The following is a 22,393-nucleotide window of genomic DNA, read 5'->3' as shown; positions in this document are numbered from 1 at the left end:
ATGAGGGGATACGCCAATTCCCGACGATTTACGAGCGTACGCCGGGCCTACACCGTCGAGTTCGATGAGATCGTTTCGGCTACGCCGCCGAAAATTAACAGGTAAGTGGTTTGTGAATCACTACTAGCCTAAAAAATTTACGGCGGTGTAGCCTAAAAAGACTAGGCTAGGCCGACCTAATTTTAGGCCATTGTATGTGAAACTACCTAACTGTGTGTAGAGAATATATATACATTCTAGCGTTGTACATATATTTATACACTGTATAGCTTAGCTAGATCAGCTATTCCTATTGTTAGGCAGTAAATTGTGCTAGCTGTAGTGCTCTAACGTGTTGTATTGCCTGCATGCTGTTTAGTTTACACCTAAACATAGTACTCAGTGTTAGTGGATGTGTGCTATTTAATTGCACATACACGCAGTTGCTGTTACTGCACGTGTGCTATTTAATTGCACATAAACGTATTAGCTGTTACTGCACGTGTGCTATTTATTTGCACATAAACGCAGTTGCTGTTACTGCACGTGGGCTATTTAATTGCAAATAAATGCAGTCGCTCTTACTGCACGTGTGCTGTTTTTTTGCCCATAAACGCAGTCGCTCTTACTGCACGTTTGCTGTTTTTTTGCCCATAAACGCAGTCGCTCTTACTGCACGTTTGCTGTTTTTTTGCCCATAAACGCAGTCGCTCTTACTGCACGTTTGCTGTTTTTTTGCCCATAAACGCAGTCGCTCTTACTGCACGTTTGCTGTTTTTTCTCCCATAAATGCAGTTGATGTTACTGCACGTGGGCTATTTAATTGCACATAAACGCAGTCGCTCTTACTGCACGTGTGCTTTTTTTTGCCCATAAACGCAGTTGCTCTTACTGCACGTGTGCTGTTTTTTTGCCCATAAACGCAGTCACTCTTACTGCACGTTTGCTGTTTTTTTGCCCATAAACGCAGTTGCTGTTAGTGCTTGTGGGCTATTTAATTGCACATAAACGAAGTCGCTCTTACTGCACGTGGGCTATTTAATTGCACATAAACGCAGTTGCTGTTACTGCACGTGGGCTATTTAATTGCACATAAACGCAGTCGCTCTTACTGCACGTTTGCTGTTTTTTGCCCATAAACGCAGTTGCTCTTACTGCACGTTTGCTGTTTTTTTGCCCATAAACGCAGTCGCTCTTACTGCACGTGTGCTGTTTTTTTGCCCATAAACGCAGTTGCTCTTACTGCACGTTTGCTGTTTTTTTGCCCATAAACGCAGTCGCTCTTACTGCACGTGTGCTGTTTTTTTGCCCATAAACGCAGTTGCTCTTACTGCACGTTTGCTGTTTTTTTGCCCATAAACGCAGTCGCTTACTGCACGTGTGCTGTTTTTTTGCCCATAAACGCAGTCGCTCCTACTGCACGTGTGCTGTTTTTTTGCCCATAAACGCAGTCGCTCTTACTGCACGTGTGCTGTTTTTTTGCCCATAAATGCAGTTGCTCTTACTGCACGTTTGCTGTTTTTTTGCCCATAAACGCAGTCGCTCCTACTGCACGTGTGCTGTTTTTTTGCCCATAAACGCAGTCGCTCTTACTGCACGTGTGCTGTTTTTTTGCCCATAAATGCAGTTGCTCTTACTGCACGTGTGCTGTTTATTTGCCCATAAACGCAGTTGCTGTTAGTGCACGTGTGCTATTTAATTGCACATAAACGCATTAGCTCTTACTGCACGTGTGCTGTTTATTTGCCCATAAACGCAGTTGCTGTTAGTGCACGTGTTATTTAATTGCACATAAACGCAGTTGCTCTTACTGCACGTGTGTGGTTTATTTCTGATTTTGTCCTGTGCAGGCCATTAAAATGTCTGGAAGGACAGCAAAGAGAGGCAGAGAGTCACAAGGGCAAGCAGGCTCTGCATCTAGAGGCAACGCTGGTGGTGGACACGGTGCATCCTCTTCAGCACGTGGCCGTCTGACACGCTCGTCCTTCTTTTTGTTGAGCCTCAACATGCAGAGAAATTAGTAGAGTGGATGACCAAGCCGTCCTCATCCTCTCTCACACAGACTGATCTTAGTTTGTCTGGCAAAGCAGCTGCCAAGGCGTCCTCTTCCCAGTGGCGTTGCTAGGGGGGTGCGGGGGTTGCGGGCCGCACCGGGTGACACCCACTAGAGGGGTGACACCATCCCGATTTTAGCTGACATGACCAGAGGTGCAGGTGGCTGTGTCATGTAAAAGGGGTGCAGTGATGCAGGGTGTTGTGTAATGTAAAAGGGTCCAGAGGTGCAGGGGGTTATGAGATGTAAAGGGGGCCAGTGATGCAGGGTGCTGTGTAATGTAAAGGGGTCCAGAGGTGCAGGGTGCTGTGTAATGTAAAGGGTGCAGAGGGCTGTGTAGTGTAAAAGGGTTCAGAGGTGCAGGGGGCTATGTGATGTAAAGGGGTGCAGAGGTGCAGGCGGCTGTGTAATGTAAAAGGGGTGCAGTGATGCAGGGTGCTGTGTAATGTAAAGGGGTCCAGAGGTGCAGGTGGCTGTGTAATGTAAAAGGGTCCAGAGGTGCAGGGTGCTGTGTAATGTAAAGGGGTGCAGAGGGCTGTGTAGTGTAAAAGGGTCCAGAGGTGCAGGGGGCTATGTGATGTAAAGGGGTGCAGAGGTGCAGGCGGCTGTGTAATGTAAAAGGGGTGCAGTGATGCAGGGTGCTGTGTAATGTAAAGGGGTCCAGTGATGCAGGGTGCTGTGTAATGTAAAAGGGGTGCAGTGATGCAGGGTGCTGTGTAATGTAAAGGGGTCCAGAGGTGCAGGTGGCTTTGTAATGTAAAAGGGTCCAGAGGTGCAGGGTGCTGTGTAATGTAAAGGGGTGCAGAGGGCTGTGTAGTGTGAAAGGGTCCAGAGGTGCAGGGGGCTATGTGATGTAAAGGGGTGCAGAGGTGCAGGTGGCTGTGTAATGTAAAAGGGGTGCAGTGATGCAGGGTGCTGTGCAATGTAAAATGGTCCAGAGGTGCAGGGTGCTGTTTAATGTAAAGGGGTGCAGAGGGCTGTGTAGTGTAAAAGGGTCCAGAGGTGCAGGGGGCTATGTGATGTAAAGGGGTGCAGAGGTGCAGGCGGCTGTGTAATGTAAAGGGGTCCAGTGGTGCAGGGGGCTGTGTAATGTAAAAGGGTCCAGAGGTGAAGGGGGCTGTGAGATGTAAAGGGGTCCAGTGATACAGGGTGCTGTGTAATTTTAAAGGGGTCCAGTGATGCAGGGTACTGTGTAATTTTAAAGGGATCCAGTGATGCAGGGGGCTGTGTAATGTAAAGGGGTGCAGAGGTGCAGGGTGCTGTGTAATGTAAAGGGGTCCAGTGATGCAGGGTGCTGTGTAATGTAAAGGGGTCCAGTGATGCAGGGTGCTGTGTAATGTAAAGGGGTCCAGAGGTGCAGGGGGCTGTGTAATGTAAAGGGGTCCAGTGATGCAGGGGGCTGTGTAATGTATAGGGGTCCAGAGGTGCAGTTGTGGAGAGGGGTACACAGTAGTAACAAAAAGATATTGAAGGATGCAGAGGTATGCAGGGGGCACAGTGGGGTGTTTTTACATTTTAACGTGGGGGGGGTGCCAGATATTGGATCCGCCCCGGGTGCCAAATGCTCTAGGTACGCCCCTGGCCTATAGGCTCCTGAGATGTGAATTCCGGTCCTGGAGAAAGAGAGGTGGGGGGAGGGGACAAAGAAAAATGGAGAGAAAGAAGAAGGGATAGAACGAACAAGAAAGATGGATAGGGAGAGAGAGAAAAGGGGAAGAAAGGAGAACAGAGAGAAAACAGTAGGGTAAAAAATATTTGAAATTTTTTATTGGGGGGGGGGGGGGGGGGGTGACACCATATTTTACCGCACCAGGTGACACCAACCCTAGTGACGCCACTGCCTCTTCCCTCTGCACAATGGCATCACACAATCCTTCCCTAGTCCCACCATGTCCTCCTGAGTCCCCCAAACTGTTTCAACACAGTGTTGGGTACATGCTACATGAAGATGTGCAGCGTTTTGAATGCTCTGATGACGAAACACAGATAGAGGAAGGCATTGATGTGAGCCCAGAGACAGCGGGTGCCCGAGAGGGACAGCAATCTGGCAGTTATGTTCCCCCAGCTTCAGCATACTGCCAGGTTTTCGACAGTGATGAGGAGGGAGGGGATGATGAGGTCACTGACTCTACGTGGGTGCCTGATAGGAGGGTGGAGGAGGAAGAGGAGGTGGAGGAAGAGGCACAGGCACATCTCCAAAGAGGCAGGATGCCCTCCGGGGGCCAGCTTAAGGGCAGCACACCAACTGCATTACATTGCAGAGCTACGCCTGTACAGGGCGCTGTTGTGTCTCAACGGTACTGCAAAAGTTCTTTGGTGTGGGCCTTTTTTGAGACATGTGCATCAGATCGCACCATTGCTATTTGCAACATATATCTTTTTTTTTTTTTTTTTTTTTTTTTATTTGGACATATACAAAAGTTTTCCCTTGAAACTTCACCTCCCCTTACCCGTCCCTCCCCCCCCCCCCCTCCTATCTCACCAAAACAATCTCCTTATACCTCTACTTCTCTCTGATTTTTCTATAATGGCCTTAAGTGTCTTCTCTTAATTTTTCCGCGTAACTCCACGATTTCTTAAAAGTTCTCCAATTTTCCCATTTCATATTTTGTAATATGTTATTACCCTCCATGTCCTCCTGCAGTTCCTCCATTTTATACGTTTCTTCAACCGCATCGATCCATTCCCAGATCGATGGGCATTCCACCTCTTGCCAGCCCCTTGGAATTAATCTTTTGGCAGCATTCAATAGGTGTGGTACTAGCGATTTTTTATAACTTTTAATGCCTTCTTCCCCCCCGTGGAACAGGACAACCCATGGGTCCATCTTTATCTTTTTCTTTGTAATCTCTTCGACGCAGGCCAATATTTTTTCCCAGTACCTCCTTATCTTAGGGCATCCCCACCACAGGTGCGCCATATTTCCTGGTAAACCGCATCCCCTCCAGCACTCTCCAGTCTGTCCCTCTTTAAACTTCTTTAATTTGTCTGGTGTCATATACCATCCGGCTATGCATTTAAAACACATCTCTGCTGTGCGACTATCCACCGCGGAGGAGTGTGTCATGGTCAGCATTTTCTCTATTGTGGTCCTATCCTGATATGTCCCTTGTGATACATTTGCCTATATGTCTCAGTTTACTGCTCCCTGCTAGCCAGGTTATTGATGTGCTAATGTCCCCTCACTATTTCTAAAGGTTAATTGATCTATTGTGTTGTGTAAAGAAGATCTGTGTTTACCCTTAAAAGATGTGTATTGTATCATCAGGCTAAATGATTAGAGAAGTGGGATGTTAATTATTCTGATTGCTTCAGTGTAGTAATTAACTCCCCTGATGTCTTTATCTAAAGAAATGTGTCTGCATGGTCGGCTCCGACTTGTCTCCTATAATCTGTATGGGAAACCCCACTGTGTGAGGGGGGGGCGTTCCTAACAGGCTGTAACCACATATAAGCTGAGTTTTTGTGTCATTAAAGTGTCTTGTTCTAGCAGTAAGCTGGTCTCATGTGTGGCTTTCTGGGCGATTCCAGGGATATCCCTCCTCGTGGAATATTGGGGTGATTGTCGTTATGGGAAGAAGGGAACGTTGACGGGGATATCATACCGATACCGTCACAATTGGTTGGTAGCAGCGGGATCTTCCCTTCTATTCCCCATCACACCCGGATTCCAAGCAGACACTGGAAGAACTACTGGAAGTTCGTGGAAGGATCGCTAGCAACAAAACCAAGCGGGTCATCATAGCAGAATTAATGGAGCTAGACCAGGAGGACGGGATTGCAGCAACGCCAGCAGTACAAGAGATGGAGACACCAGTGATTCAGGAGGAGTCACCAACCAACAAGCTAATGAGAGAGAAGCTAGCGTGGTTCGGCCCGAACCCAACGCCGGATGTGGTTCTGAAAGTGATGGACCTGTTAGCGGAGGAGGCTAAACAAATAAGGGACGCAGAACTACAGTTAAAACTGGCAGCAGTCCAACAAGCAGCCGCACATTCTACGAACAGTGAGTACAGCACAGCAGACACAAGGAAGATTCCGTTTAGCGCTTTTAAAGCTTTTGATGAAAAGGACTGTGAGATTGATAACTACCTGGCGGATTTTGAGCGACAATGTAACCTGCACCGAATTGCTAGAAGAGAGTGGGTTGCAATATTGTCAGGCAAACTGTCAGGCAAAGCTTCTGATGCTTTCCGGACCGTGCCAGATCAGGATATCCATAGCTACGCCCGGGTTAAAGAAGCGCTCCTGGCTCGTTATGCAGTAACCCCAGAGTCCCACCGACAGAAGTTCAGGGACTCACGCAAAACCATGAAAGACTCTTACGCAGAATGGGCATGCCAGCTGTCCCTGTCGGCCTCTAACTGGGTTAACAGCAGCCAGGCCACCACCGCAGAGGACATTTTGCAACTAATGCTCCTGGAGCAATTTTACAATCACATCCAGACGGATGTCAAAGATTGGGTGAGAGATCGCAGGCCCATGACTCTACCAGAGGCCGCGAAGTTGGCGGATGAATATGCGGATACTCGCAAGACAAACCAGGTCACACCACAGGAACAACCTCCACGACCAACGGCACCCTCACACCCACCAGCCGCTAGATACCAACCTCCTAACAGACCGATGACATCTAGCCCTCGCTATCCACGCCAGGAGGACAACGAACAACGCTGCTTCCGGTGCAAACAGCTGGGTCACTTTAAGCAGAATTGCCCCATGAGTGACAACACCAGGTCAAATTGGTCTCAACCTGGGTACCGCCCACCAGCAGCAGCCCATTGTGTAGACTCGGCTTGGGATCTCCAGGAGCTGGGTCCGGAAGAACCATCGGACACCGTTTACGAAGTCCTCACGGTACAATCTGGTATTACGGACAACAGGGAACACCATTGTCAGCTGGTCATAGGCGACAGCCATGAGACGGAGGGGCCCTGGAGGGAGCTGGGCAGAAAGAGGCACCGCCAGCCACCCTTCAAGAAGAAGAGGTCCTGGAAGCCGTATAACAAGCTGACCTGGGAGGAGAAAAAGCGACTGGAGGAGAGGGAGTCGCAGCGGGCATCCCAGATGCGGGCCGAGATGTTCACCAAGGGCCCACCGGTGGCCCCTTACACCACCACCCAGTTCCTGATGATGAAGGACCACGTGGAGAGCCTGCAGGACATGAGCAAGCAGGAGCTGATCCGTGAGTACATAGAGCTGGAGGAATGCATAAGCCGCATGGAGGAGGAGAACAACCACCTGAGGTCACAGCAGGCTGACCCCCCCAGGCTCCATGAACTGGAGATGGAGCTGGAGAAGCTCCAAGAGGAGAACCGGCGGCTGCGGAGGGAGCAGGGGGTGGCTGATCTTATGGGGCTCTGATTCCCCTCCCCCCCCCGGACTCTGAGCACCAGTGCTACAGCATTTCAACAAATATAATTTTTTCTTTTTATGAATCTCCTGTGATTGTCACTTCAGAGCCATAACCTGCCCCCTCCCATAGCGGGACACCTAGATGGCGACGCACAGACCCATTCGCTGTCTTCACACTGACTTCTGGTGACTTTGCAGATCGCACAAAGACTTGGGGACTGAACGGCGTGTGATCTGACGACCCGGTGACATACCTGAGTCTGAAGCAGTTGTCAAGGGAGGTCAGTCATGCCAATGGAGTTAACCTCGGACTAAAAGCTCTGAACCCGTCAACCCTACTGGACCAGGGAAGGTCCAACCGGGTTTGCCGGAGCAGGGAGCAAAAGGGGGGCCATTGTGATACATTTGCCTATATGTCTCAGTTTACTGCTCCCTGCTAGCCAGGTTATTGATGTGCTAATGTCCCCTCACTATTTCTAAAGGTTAATTGATCTATTGTGTTGTGTAAAGAAGATCTGTGTTTACCCTTAAAAGATGTGTATTGTATCATCAGGCTAAATGATTAGAGAAGTGGGATGTTAATTATTCTGATTGCTTCAGTGTAGTAATTAACTCCCCTGATGTCTTTATCTAAAGAAATGTGTCTGCATGGTCGGCTCCGACTTGTCTCCTATAATCTGTATGGGAAACCCCACTGTGTGAGGGGGGGGCGTTCCTAACAGGCTGTAACCACATATAAGCTGAGTTTTTGTGTCATTAAAGTGTCTTGTTCTAGCAGTAAGCTGGTCTCATGTGTGGCTTTCTGGGCGATTCCAGGGATATCCCTCCTCGTGGAATATTGGGGTGATTGTCGTTATGGGAAGAAGGGAACGTTGACGGGGATATCATACCGATACCGTCACATCCCTAGTTCCCTTTCCCATTTTTTAATGAATGGGGGTATGTTCTGCTCTTCCATCTTCAGTAACATCTTATATAGTACCGAGATAGATCCTCTGGCATTTTTTGTAGAGCAAATTTTTTCCAATTCCAATAACTGATCTCCCGACCTCAATGGGTGTGGAAGGTCTTGGATAAAATGGTTTAGTTGCCGATATCTCCATTCATTAATTTCCAGGAAAGAGTTTTTTAATTTCAACTCCTGTAGTGTTAAAATGTGCCCTTCCTTCATTATATCCCTTAATTGTATAGTGTCCATTTTAATCCAATTTCCCCCCACTTGTGTTTTACCTGGTGCAAAATAATCATTATTTTTTAGTGATATAAGGGGTGAATTGTACTCTTTCACAATTTTTTTATAGACCGTGTCCCAAACTTTAAGTGCATTTTTAGTTATCTCGTGTGCGTTTTTATCTATTGTCCTAAATTGTGGAGGGTTCCAAATTATCTTATCTAACCTTGCCTGTGACAATTCATTTTCTACACTAACCCACCTTTTTTCTTTGCTAGCTCTGGCCCACTCCACCACTCTTGTTAATATCACCGCCTCATAGTATCTCTTGACATCGGGGACCGCTAATCCACCCTTTTTTTTTGGTTGTTTTAGGGTCTGAAGTGCTATCCTGTGCTTCTTATTTCTCCATATATAATTCATTATTAATTTTCTAAGGGCCGAGAACAGTGTCCCGGGGAGGGCAATGGGGATCATCTGGAACTTATATAAAATTTTTGGCAGAATGACCATTTTGCAGTAATTAATTCGTCCTATCCATGATATTGCCCTGTTATCTACCCTTTTTGTTTCTGTCTTAATTTCATTTAATAAAGGGATAAAGTTTATCGTATACATCTCCCTAGTAGATTTTGCTAGCAGTATTCCTAGGTATTTGAGTTCTTTAACCCAAGCAAATTTGTACTTCATTTTCAGGAGTTGTTCTTCTATCTTGCTTATGTTTATACTCATAATCTCCGTTTTTGTGATGTTTAATTTAAAGTTTGAGATTTCTCCGTATTCGCTACAAAGGTTTAGAAGGTTTGGGATTGATGTTTTAGGTTCCATTAAATAGAAGAGGACGTCGTCTGCAAAAGCTGCAAGTTTATGTTCTTCCTCTCCTATTTTAACCCCTTTTATTTTTTGAGAGTTTCTGATCCTAGCCAGCAGGGGTTCCAATGCGAGCACGAACAGTAATGGCGATAGAGGGCACCCTTGCCTTGTACCGTTTCTCATTAAGAAGGTTTGAGAGAGACTTCCGTTTATTTTTATTTTGGCCGTGGGGAACCTGTAGAGAGTGCCAATCCACTCCATCATCCTCTGTCCAAACCCCATTTCCTTCAGGGTGAGCAACATGAGTCCCCAGTCTACCCTGTCAAACGCTTTTTCTGCGTCTATCGACAGAAGTAGGCCTGGGGACCCCGCCGCTTTCATTTTCCGGAGGATTAACAGTGTTCTAACCCCATTGTCTCTCCCCTCTCTTCCCTGGACAAAACCCGTCTGATCCGGGTACACCAATCTCGCCATTTCCTGTTTAACTCTCCCGGCCAATACCTTTGCAAACAGTTTTAAATCTGTATTGAGCAGAGATATCGGCCGGTATCCTGAACAGTTTCCGATGTCCTTCCCTTCCTTAGGGATAACGGTGATAGTTGCCTCTGATGCCTCTTTACTTAGTTCGTACTCCTTTCCAAGCCCATTATAATACTGGCATAGCCTTGGCAGAAGTATCTCCTTAAATTTTTTGTAATACATTACTGTAAAGCCGTCTGGCCCCGGACTTTTACCTGAGGCAGAGCTTGATAATGCTACTTTAATTTCGTTTTCCGTTATTTGCCTGTCCATCCCCTCTGCGTCTATTTGACTGACTTTTGATAACCTTGCTTCTTCTAAGAATGCTAAGATTTTTTTGTCTTTCTCCCCTTTTTGCCAGCTTTTTTGTTCTACTGAGTATAATTTTTCATAATATAATCTAAATGTTTCAGCAATATCTTTTGTTGTGTGCAGGACCTCTCCTTTTTCGTTTTTAATTTTATCTATATAATTCCTTGATTTCTTTTTTTGTACCATCCGAGCCAGATGTTTGCTTGTTTTATTTCCCCACCTATATCTCTCCCTTGCCACCAAGTTAAATTCCCTTCTTGTTTCCCGATCAATAAGTTCTTTAAGTTCGTTCCGCTTATTAACTAGGTCCAGATAAATATCTCGTTGTTTACCATTTTTCTTATGTATTAGTTCCAAATTGAAGATCTCATCTACTAATTTTTCCTTCTTACTATTCATTTCTTTTTTCCTCCTTGCCCCTTCGGAGATTAATACCCCTCTAATCACCGCCTTATGGGCATCCCATAATGTTGCTGCCGAAATTTCATCTGTCTTGTTTATCTTAAAATATTCCTCTAATTCTTTTTTAACCCTCAATAAACTTTTCTCTTCTATTAGTAGTTTCTCATTTAGTCTCCAATTTGGATAGGTCCTTTGATTGCCTATGATATTTATGGATATACTGATTGGAGCATGATCGGAAATCGTCATGGTCTCTATTTTTGTCTCGACCACCGCATCTAACATTCTATGCTCAATGAAAATGTGATCGATCCGGGAGTAACTCTCATGTACGTGAGAATAAAATGTATAATCTCGTTTGCTTGGGTTAAAGATCCTCCATGTGTCTACTAATTGGCTTCTATGTAGACTACCTTTTACCTTTCTTAGTTGCCTTTCTTGAGTCTCTAGTGTTTGGTGTGTTTTATCGGCCTTTGTGTCCATACAGAAATTTAAATCTCCTCCCAGTATTATCTTTCCCCTCCTGAAATCTTTTAATTTCCCCAGGATTCCCTGGAGGTATTTCATCGGGGAGGTATTCGGTGCATATATGTTTACAAGAGTATATTCCTCCTCCTCTAGTTTTCCCCTTAGAAAGAGGAATCTACCTTCTGGGTCTGTCAATCGGTCTGTTAACACAAACCTAATCCCCTTAGCTATCCCGATTGCTACCCCTCTGGCCCTTTTAGAAATGGTGTCACCATAGAACCATATGGGGAAGTCAGGGGAATATAGCTTTATGTTTGATCCTAATGTAAGATGGGTTTCTTGTAGGAGGACAACATCTGCCCTATACCTCTTTAGTTCCTTTAATACCTTATGTCTCTTTGATGGACTATTGAGGCCTTTTACGTTATAAGATAGGCATTTAATTACCGGCATCTTGGTTGTTGGTTACAGTTTCTTCCGATTGTTTTGGTGAGATAGGATATCTTCCCCCCTCCCCCTCCCTCTCCCCCCCTCCCTCTCCCCCCCTCCCCCCTACTCCCTCCCCCCTCCCTCCTCTCTCCCCTTTCGGCCATTTATTGGCCACTGAACCATCTTCCATGTCTGGTCCAGTTTTCTCTAGGTGGGGTCCTAGGGTAGCCTCCCCTCCGCTCCAATTCTGGAGCGGGGGAGAGGGGGGACGGGTGGATCCCCGACCACCGGGTTTCACCCCAGGAAAAAGAACCGAGAACAAATAAGGTAAAGGGAAGGAAAAAGAAAAAGACAATAAACAAATAACCGAGAACCAAGTTCTCTATAAATAAATCATTGTGGGTTCACTAATCCTTCTCCCTCTCCCTCCCCCTCTCCTCTATTCCCACCCTGGTAAATCAGGGATCTGGATATCCAATTTTTTACAGAATTCTTCTAGGTCCTCCGGGAATCTAAGTATCGTTGATCTTCCGTCTTTTGTGCCGATCAGACATGCCGGATGTCCCCAAGTATATTTTATGTTTAGATCTATCATCTGTTTTAACAGTGGTTTCAGTGCTCGTCGTCTTGCTAGAGTCTCAGCCGATAGATCCGAGAATATCTGTAACTCAATCCCCTCGAGGACTATCGGGGGTTGACCCCTCAGTTTCTTCCACACTTTTTCTTTGTCCTCATATAGTCGGAACCTAACTATGACATCTCTTGTACGCTCTGCGTTGGCTCTTTGTGGGTTCCCCACTCTATGGACCCTTTCGATCCTGATGGGATCTTCGATTGGTTTTTCCAGGAGGGGGTTGAAAATCTTCCTCATTATTTTCCTGAGGTCTTCTCCCCTTTCCTCTGGGATTGACCTTATCCTCAGATTTTGTCTACGGTTTCTGTTCTCTTGATCTTCTATTTTGTAGAGGATAAGTCTCTGCTGTCTTTGTGTCTGGTCTATTTGGTCTTTTATTCCTTTAACTTCTTGTTCTACCGTCTCTGTTCGTTCTTCTATTGTAACTATTCTAGTCATAAAGTGTCCAAGGTCTGTGCGTAAGTTCTGAATTTCCCCTTTGATTTCCTCCTTGATCGCCGTTTCCATCCTTCGCAGCATCTCTGCGATTTCCCCGTTTAACGGGGGCTGTATGTCTGGTCGGTGTTCCTTGTTCCCCCTTCCTTCGGGCTCGTGCTCTATGTTGCTTTCCTCTCTTGACTCTATTGATGTTTCACTGGTGTTTCCCCCCTGGGGTTTCTTATTGACCGATTTTTGCTCTCTGTTAGATTGTTGTTGCTTTGTTCCTCCCTGGGTTCCTTGTGTTTGTGGACTTACTCCTTTGGTCATAAAAGGTCTGATAGAGCTTGTTGTTGCTATATTGCTAGGGGTTGTTGGAGGTCCCCCCTTTGTAGACCTGCTCGTCATTCTGCTCATATTATTCTCCCTTTTTCTGATTCGTTTCCCCAGTTTGACCTTCTGCTGCCTCTTCCCCTCTCTCCCCTATCTCCCCGGTCTCCTTACAGCTCTCCACCCGGTTCCCCCCTTCCTTCCAAATGGCGAGGAGAGAAATACTGGGTGGAATTCCTGTTCCCTTTTTCCCTTTTTTTTTTTTTTTTTTCCAACTGCCCCTTTGTTACTAACTATGGACAAGCTACTCCAGAGGCCGGTTTAGTAAGTGTCCCGCGATTTTGTAGTTCACCTCGGCCCGAAATCCCAGACGTCTTTGTATGTGTGATTATCTACCTAAGCCTAGGGGACTTGGGGGGGTCTTCTTAAAAATTTGGCATCTTGTTCAGTGTTCGTTTTTCAAAGTTCTAGAAGTTACTCTGTGTGCTTGGTGATGGAAGGTCGTTGGATCAAAGATGGATTTACCCCTTCAAAATCATGGGGTTAACTAATTTATGGTAAAAGAGAAAAGGGAGAACCCAGAAAAGAGAAGGGGGGCATGAAAGTCTTTAGCCGCCTTATCGCTCTCCCCTTTATATCCTGCAACAGACAGGCCCCGGCACAGGCCCCGACACTTCCTTCGGCTACGGTTTACCTGAGCCCTCTCAGAGCTACCTCTACCCGGCCTCCTCGGGGCCACCCTTTCAGGGGGTATTTCTGGGGGTACTTCTGGAGAGATAATGGGCTATGAGGGGAGGTCCAACCTTTTCCTCAGTAATGGTGGGTTTATACAAGTACAGAAATTAGCCGTTTCCAGCTCTTTAGATGTTGTGAATTCCAACCCCGCCAAATGCAGTGTAGTACACCCAGGGATGGGGGGGGGGTGTCTGTGGCATTCCTGTGTTTATCCCAATCCTTTAGATCCCCTTATCTGCACCATATAAAATGCTTCTGTATGCAGATGGGGGGGGTGTCCCTTATTGAGGAGTAGTGCGGTCCCCTAAAACCGTTTTTTACGGCCCCCCTTAGGTTAGACAGTCTCTCTTGGAAGGGTTATTAATGGGCACTTATCCTTGGTACATAGAACTTATTGCACAGATATTGCTTCTTTCTAGTACATTACTTATGTAGGACAGTCTCTCTTGGATAGATTATTAATAGGTACTTATCATTAAGACATAGAACATTTTGCACTGATATTACTTTTTCTAAAACTTTAGCAGCCACTATGTTCCATCACAGTTTTTGTTTGTGCTTTACCTCTTTGACCTTACTGACACATAATCTTAAAAGTTTTTTACTTTACCTCTACTTCCTCCTCAGAGTGCTTAGTGAGGCAGAGCTAGACACATATACATCATTATAATAAGAGATCCAACCTTAGTCCTGGTGGTGGTGTGTGTACTCGGGTATTTCTACCGCTTCCCTGGGGATACGAGCCTCCAGCGGCATTCACCTCTCCTCCTTCCCCGTCCGTCTCCTCCTCTCATCAGCTGGAGCCCTCCGCACTGTCAGTCCACATGGCGTGTTGTCGGCAATGCTTGTTCCGGTCCGTGCGGGGGTGCCTCCTCCCACCCCCCGCTACAGCGGTGCTCGAACAGCTCAGCTGATTCAGGGGGGCCGCGATCAACATGCGGCGGGCAGACGAAGGCTGTCGGCTCCTCTCCCTCTCTGAGCGCGGTCCGTCCTCATCCCCCCTCAGGCTCCAGGCTCTTCACTTCCCCCACCTACGAGCGCGCGCGCGTCCTCACGTGTACGCGCGCGCCATCCGTGCGTGCAACATATATCTTAAGCGTATCTCGCGTGGCCAAAACATCACCCGCTTGGGCACCACATGCTTGACCAGACATATGTTGACCTGCCATGCAGTTCGTTGGCAAGCATACCTGAAAGACCCACACAAAAGAACAAAGCGGACCTCCCCTTGCCCCTCATCAGCTGGGAGCTCCAACCCCACTAGAACCTCAGTCCTCTCTGAAGCCTGCACTGATAGGACTGAAGGTGTAGAAATAGGTGTGTCACAACCTAGTAGTACATGCAGGAAATCTACTGATGGTAGCAGACAAATTTCCCTGCCCCAGCTGCTGCAGCGCCGAAAGAAGTACTCTCCCAGCCATCCACATGCCCCGCGGTTGAATGCCAGCTTAGCGAAATTGCTAGCACTTCAACTGCTACCTTTTCAGTTGGTAGATTCTGCCCCCTTCCGTGAGTTTGTGGAATGTGGGCTACCTCAGTGGCAAGTACCCAAATGCCACTTTTTCTTCACGGAAGGTGATTCCTGCTCTCTACTGGCATGTGGAAGGCAATGTCCATGCCTCGCTGGACAGGGCGGTCAGTGGTAAGGTGCATCTTACCACTGACTCATGGTCCAGCAGGCATGGACAGGGACGTTACCTCTCTTTCACGGTGCATTGGGTGACTCTGCTGGCAGCTGGGAAGGACGCAGGGCAAGGTACAGTAGTGTTGGAGGTTGTTCCGCCACCACGCCTCCAAAACACTACTACTGCTTGTGACACACCTCTCTCCTCCACCCCTTCCTCTGTGGCCTCTTCCTGTGCTGATGTTTCCTCTGAACCAGCCGTGCTCCGTAGGCGTACAAGGGGCTACGCAGGAATGCAGGCCAAGAGATGCCATGCAGTGCTAGAGCTGGTGTGCTTGGGAGACAGGAGCCACACTGGGGCAGAGGTTCTGTTAGCTCTGCAGGGGCAGGCTCAGAGGTGGTTGATGCCATGCCAGCTTAAGCCAGGAATGGTGGTTAGCGACAATGGCACCAACCTCCTCTCTGCCCTGCGACAGGGAAAACTGACCCATGTGCCCTGTTTTGCTCATGTTCTGAATTTGGTGGTGCAGCGGTTCTTGGGCAGGTACCTGGGCTTACAGGATGTCCTGAAGCAGGCCAGGAAAGTCTGTGTGCATTTCCGAAGGTCATACAATGCCACTGCTCGGCTGACAGACCTCCAAATGGAATACAACATGCCCAAGAACCGCCTAATCTGTGACATGCCCACCAGATGGAACTCTACATTGGCCATGCTGCAGCGGCTGCACACGCAGCAGAGGGCCATCAATGAGTACCTGTGCCAATATGGCAGCAGAACTGGGTCAGGGGAGCTTGGTTTTTTTCACCACGCCAGTGGTCCTTGATCAGGGATGCATGCACTGTCCTGTCACCATTTGAGGAGGCCACGAGGATGGTGAGCAGTGACAGTGCATGCATCAGGAAGACTGTCCCTCTTATTCACCTGTTGGAGCACACGCTACGTGGAATAATGGACAGGGCCCTTGAGGCAGAACAGAGGGAGGAAGAGGAGGACTTCCTTTCCTCTCAAGGCCCCCTTTATCCAGACAGTGGTCCTGCATGCCCGCCTAGCACACAGAAGGAGGACAAGGGGGAGGATAATTGTATCAGCAGCATGGAGGTGGAGCCTAGCACTCAGCAGCAGCAGTCTTTAAGGGATCACTTACAGTCCCAAGGAACCCGTGGACTATTACGTGGCTGGGATGAGGTGGCTGCGGATCCCGTCGTCCTCAGTGACTCAGAGGACTGTGCCCCGAATGCCTCAGCAAACCTACGCTGCATGGCCTCCCTGATCCTGCAAAGCCTGCGTAAGGATCCTCGTGTTTGTGGTATCAAGGAGAGGGATCATTACTGGCTGGCAACTCTCCTTGATCCACGTTACAAGAGTAAGGTTGCGGAGCTTATCTTGCTGTCACAGAGGGAGCAGAAGATGAAACATCTTCGGGAGGCCTTGCAGAAGGGTCTGTGCAACGCGTTCCCACAACCTGGGGGATTACCAAATCCTGTTCCTGGACAACGTGTTGCTGAGGCTTCGGTGAGTCACAGAAGGAGCGGTGGAGAAGGTGGCTGTCTGACCGATGCGTTCAGACAATTTTTTAATCCGCAGCCCCAAGGTATGACTGGTTCCAATAACCATCACCAGCGTTTGGTTTACATGGTGCATGAATACCTAGGGGCAAGATCAGACTTGGACACCTTCCCCACGGAAAATCCTCTGGCTTACTGGCTCTTGAGGATGGATCACTGGCCAGAGCTTGCACAGTACGCAATTGAGCTACTGGCTTGCCCTGCATCCAGTGTTCTTTCAGAACGCACATTCAGTGCTGCTGGAGGCTTTGTGACCGATCACAGGGTGCGCCTCTCCACCTACTCCGTCGATCGACCTTCATAAAAATGAATCAGGCTTGGATCAACACCAGCTACCAAGCACCTGATGCTGATGTAACTGGATGTTTTTTTGGAAATGACAGATCCCTTGGAGACTGCTTATGCTGATGCTGAGTGACTGTCCTGTTATGCTGCTGACTGAATATCCTTTTCCTCCTCACTGATCTTGCTGATAGCTAGTAAGAACATTTTTGTTTCTGGGCTCCGCCACCAGTGCCTAAGGCCCAATTTTTCTGCGTCTGTTTAACAGGGGCATCTAATAACAATTTTTAATGCAATACTTTGCATGTGGCTCTTTGCTGCGCTCCAATTACAGTATCTGTGAGGGGTTGCAGTGTTGTGACACCGCCACCAGTGCCTAAGGCCCAATTTTTCTGCCCCTGTTCTAGTATTTTTCTTTGTTTGATTCTTTTCTAATTTGAGTTCATTCTAGCTTTCTCCTACGTTATCATAGTGTCATGTTTATTTTCCTGTACTAAATACTCATCATTGTCAATGTAAACACAACAAATCTAGATTTGTTCTTTTAGGCAGCATTGATATAATAAGAAGCCACACATTGTAGGGTATCCAAAAATATTTATTGTATCACACTTAAAATGTGTCATTTTTATTTTTTCAAAAAATATCTTAATAGAAATTCTTAAAAAAAATGTTGTCAAATATATTTTTGCTTTGAAATACTTGTCTACATGTATTTTTTAATTTTTTATTTTATTTTATATTTTTTAAACCCTCCCCAGCACATCAATCAGATTCTTCAGGTTTTGGTCCACCTTTCGGTTTTTCTTTATAATCTTCTCTAGGGCGAGGTTTGTGTCCTCTATTTTTGCCCTGCAGGACATGATCTCCCCAATTAGGACATGGGCACTGTAGGTGTCTAATCCGCCCCCAACAGCTCGAACACCTCCTGAAATTTGGAAAAAAACATGTATTAAAATTATGCAGGCCTACATGTATTACCTGAAGCTGTGCTGTATGACACTGACCTGATGTGGTGGCATTTTGCACTTCCTGTACATCCGGCGAGGGTGGGGCTTGGCACTGTGTGGGGTTGGTCGGCTCCACTGCTGCAGCTTGATTGCGGCCTATGAGATTGTAAAAAAAGGGTTAGATGAATCAAAAAGATTAGAGGCCTGAAAGAGGAATATCAATCATTCTTTTTAAAAATGTGGTACAATTGTCTGCTTTTACAATCCTTCTAAGCTTAACACAGGATTTTATCCATTACCAAAGCTGCTGCATTTTTCTATCTTTGGCCAAGTTTCCTACATGGGAAAACAACAAGTATACACTGGATCACCTCTGTGTGACACCCTAACTAGGTTGTTCTTGTGACCAACACTCAGTGCCGATCCTGACCTCCCTGGGGCCCAAAGCAAAATGACATGGCACATTAAAAATGAGAAGCGGGGGCCGCTGACGACAGTGACATGTCACATAAAAGAAAGTTGAGAAGTGGGGGGAGGGGGTGTTCTGCTGTCGGAAATGACATCTTACATTAAATTGAGAAGCAAGGGGTGCTGACTTCTTGCCTCTTCTCCCATGCAGTCAGCGAGTTGAGAAGCCGGGTGAGGGGGCGAAAATGACTTCTTACCAGGTTGGGCCTCTAGTTATTTGGGGGGCACTTCGCAGCTTTGCGGGGCCCTAAGCGGCTTGCATAGTGAGCCTATAGGGCGGATCGGCCATGCCAACCATTGTGCTACTGAGTCCATATGTGTAACCAACTGCTGTGCTGAGCATACTCTCCTTTTACTGTATATTGACTTAAGTCGGATTATTTAAATCTAGTTATAACACATCTACATTCAATAAAAAATTGCTCTCACATAAAATGATCATGAATAGAATGAACAACCGATTATTATGCCCACAAACATGAACCTTGAGATATCTATTCTTGAACTGTATATATACACAACCTGAAAGAAAAAGCATGCAGCAAAATAATAAAAACAAATAATCAGAGTACAATTTTAAATAACTTACGTCTTCTGAGGACTCTTTGAATTATCTCGAGCTGCTCCGGTTCTCTTCTTTTGAGGTCTGACCACCTCTTCCTCAACTGCTCCCTTGACCTCTGCACCTTGAATTTCTAATGGAGAGTCTTCTGCACACTCTCCATTATCTTGGCCTTGACCTTCTTGGGGTTCTTGTAAGGCCCTTTTAGACAATCATAGTCCTCCTTCTTTTTTTTAGGGATGGCAACCATCTCCACCATCTCATCGAAGGTCATGTTGGTGGCTTTGTACCTCCTCCTGCTCCTGGTGTGTGCCTGGCCTCTCTCCTTACTTGAGGTTGCAGCTTCCTGTCTCTCCTGAGTCTCCTCCATCATGTCTTCAGTGAAGTGCATTGACTGACCGAAAAGGGGCGTGGCAATTACTAGCACGATCGTCATGGGCGGCGAAACGTGCGGAGCTTCTCACATGCGCAGTGTATAAAGGGATATTGCGTGAATGAGAACGTCCTTCACAGTCGGTAAAAAACGTTGGAAAAACGATCGTGCAATACGACGATACGAAACTTGATTTTTGGACTTTATGATCAGTGGATGAGTTTGTGGGTTGGATATGGGGAGAAAGCTAAGGCTTGACTGACATTTGCTTTTTTTGCTAAATTTTGACTTGCAGAAATAATGGAGGCCTTCAGAGAACAGGAGTTCTTCACAGAATTTGTTCAAAGGGGGCCCCGGATGGCAACCCCCTTTTTCTCTACAATTTTTATTTCCCCAAAAAATAATTTATTCAGTCAAGATCTGGCATTGTAATGCCCCCCCACCCCTAAAATAATCAACATATTGTTGCCACACAGCATGTGCGCTTTGGGGGGGCCAAGCCTGTATGGCCACAGGCTCACGGGCCACCACTGGAACATCAGTGGCCTCATCAGGCACAAGTGTCATGTAGTTTGTTGAGGGTCTCTTTAGGAAATTGTGCAATATGCAGGAGCAAAGTATGACATGGTTCTGATTCTACTTAAGAAACCTGCAGTCCTTATCTTGTTTGCAATGCCTGTATACTGGTATACTGCTGTTCAAAGTATATAGGGCCAAAGGGTCTTGTCAGGGCCGATCCTCCCTATAGGCTCACTATGCAAGCCGCTTAGGGCCCCGCAAAGCTGCAAAGGGCCCCCCAAATTACTAGAGGCCCCGCCTGGTGAGAAGTCATTTTCGCCCCCTCACCCCGCTTCTAAACTCGCTGGCTGAGTCATTTCCGACAGCAGAACACCCCCTCCCCCCGCTTCTCAACTTTCTTTAATGTGATATGTCACTGTCGTCAGCGCCCCCCCCCCCCCCCGATTCTCATTTTTAATGTGCCATGTCATTTTGCTTAGGGCCCCAGGGAGGTCAGGATCGGCACTGGGTCTTGTAATGACCTGGGGGGAGTGGTGGCGGAGAAACTCATGCTATTTTTTTCCATGATTTTTATCCATATTGCAGGGACCAAACATTACATTAAAGCCGCAAGCAGTAATAAATTACTTTTTTCTGAGAGTAATCTCATGTTGTGCAGGGACATTTCTAAACACGTGCCACTACTATAGACACCCAGCAGGTACCATATTTAAAGGAAATATTTTTTCACTTTAAGCATCATTAAAATCGCTGCTCCAGAAAAAACAGTTTTGAAAACTTTTTTTTCATTGATACATGTTCCTTGGGGCGAGACCCGGGTTCTCAAAGACGTTTTCCAACAATAACTTGCATATTGGGCTTTAAAATGAGCACTTTTGAATTCGAAAGTTCGAGTCCCATAAACTTCAATGGGGTTCTAAATGTTTGCGCGAACGGTCGGTCCGTTTGAAAGTTCTTGTGCGAACCAAACCCGGGTATGTTCGGCTCATCCCTAGTGCCCACCAGTAATGCCAGTCAGTGCCCACCAGTAATGCCAGTCAGTGCCCACCAGTGAAATAGAAAACTGACTTATTTACAGCATTTTTTTATTCATTTTATTAAGCTTTTAAAGATTTTATTACATCAACAAAGCCTATCGGGAATACCCAGGCTAGAAATGAAAACAAAAAACACACACACAATTCTAACCTAATAACACAAGGTATATTTACAACTTTTTTTTAACAGAAACAAAGAAAAATTTTATTTTTTTCAACATTTGCAAAAATGCAAAACTGTCTCTGGTAGTGAAAGGGTTAAAGGATAAGTTCACCTTCGGGAAGATGTTACATGTTCCTGTTCCTGCAGTGGCTCAGCGATCCGAGACATTTCCCCGCACTCAAGGCACTAATACACCTCGAGGGTTGTGTGGGATCCCTGATGTACAGGAAGACAGGACTTCAGTGAGGAACATTCCCCTCACTCCCCCGTGTGAGATCTCTGATGTGTGGAAAGATTGGACTTCTGTGAAAAACATTTCCCACACTCAGGACAGGAATACGGCTTCTCCCCCGTGTGAGATCTCTGATGTCTGGAAAGAATGGACTTCTGTGAAAAACATTTCCCACACTCAGGACAGGAATACGGCTTCTCCCCCGTGTGAGTTCTCTGATGTGTGGAAAGATGGGACTTCTTTGAAAAACATTTCCCACACTCAGGACAGGAATACGGCTTCTCTCCTGTGTGGGGTCTCTGATGTTTGGAAAGATGGGACTTCTTTGAAAAACATTTCCCACACTCAGGACAGGAATACAGCTTCTCCCTCGTGTGAGATCTCTGATGTTTGGAAAGACTGGACGTCTGTGAAAAACATTTCCTGCACTCAGGACAGGAATATGGCTTCTCCCCCGTGTGAGATCTCTGATGTTTGGAAAGATCACACTTCTGTGAAAAACATTTCCCACACTCAGGACAGGAATACGGCTTCTCCCCCGTGTGAGATCTCTGATGTTTGGAAAGATCAGACATCTGTGAAAAACATTTCCCGCACTCAGGACAGGAATACGGCTTCTCCCCCGTGTGAAATCTCAGATGTTTGGAAAGATCAGACGTCTGTGAAAAACATTTCCCACACTCAGGACAGGAATGCGGCTTCTCTCCCGTATGAGATCTCTGATGTTTGGAAAGATAGGACTTCTTTGAAAAACATTTCCCGCACTCAGGACAGAAATACGGCTTCTCCCCTGTGTGAGATCTCTGATGTCTGGAAAGTTCAGATTGAAAACGGAAACACTTCCCGCACTCGGTACAGGAAATTCTCTTATTTGTTGGAAGGACGGCACCGTCCCGCACAGTCTGAGGTTCCTCAGGATAAGAGGAATACGATGGTCCGGCACAGTCCCTCACAGTCTGAGGTTCCTCAGGATAAGAGGAATACGATGGTCCGGCACAGT

General features: G+C 46.8%; 1 protein-coding gene across 1 annotated transcript in view; it reads right to left on the bottom strand.

The window, feature by feature from the left end:
• The window catches only part of LOC120935211 (zinc finger protein 721-like), a gene marked incomplete at both ends in the record, with an annotated part of 268,323 nt that extends 246,151 nt beyond the window's left edge, over nucleotides 1–22,172 (bottom strand). Inside the window, 1 exon segment of the mRNA XM_040347378.1 lies at nucleotides 21,446–22,172. Coding sequence (XP_040203312.1) covers nucleotides 21,446–22,172 — 727 coding nt within the window.
• Nucleotides 22,173–22,393: the final 221 nt, after the last annotated feature.

Source organism: Rana temporaria, chromosome 4 (genome assembly GCF_905171775.1).
Source record: "Rana temporaria chromosome 4, aRanTem1.1, whole genome shotgun sequence".
NCBI classification, from domain to species: Eukaryota; Metazoa; Chordata; class Amphibia; order Anura; family Ranidae; genus Rana; species Rana temporaria.
Note: the sequence above shows the minus strand (reverse complement) of the source record. Positions and strands in the feature narration are given on the sequence as shown.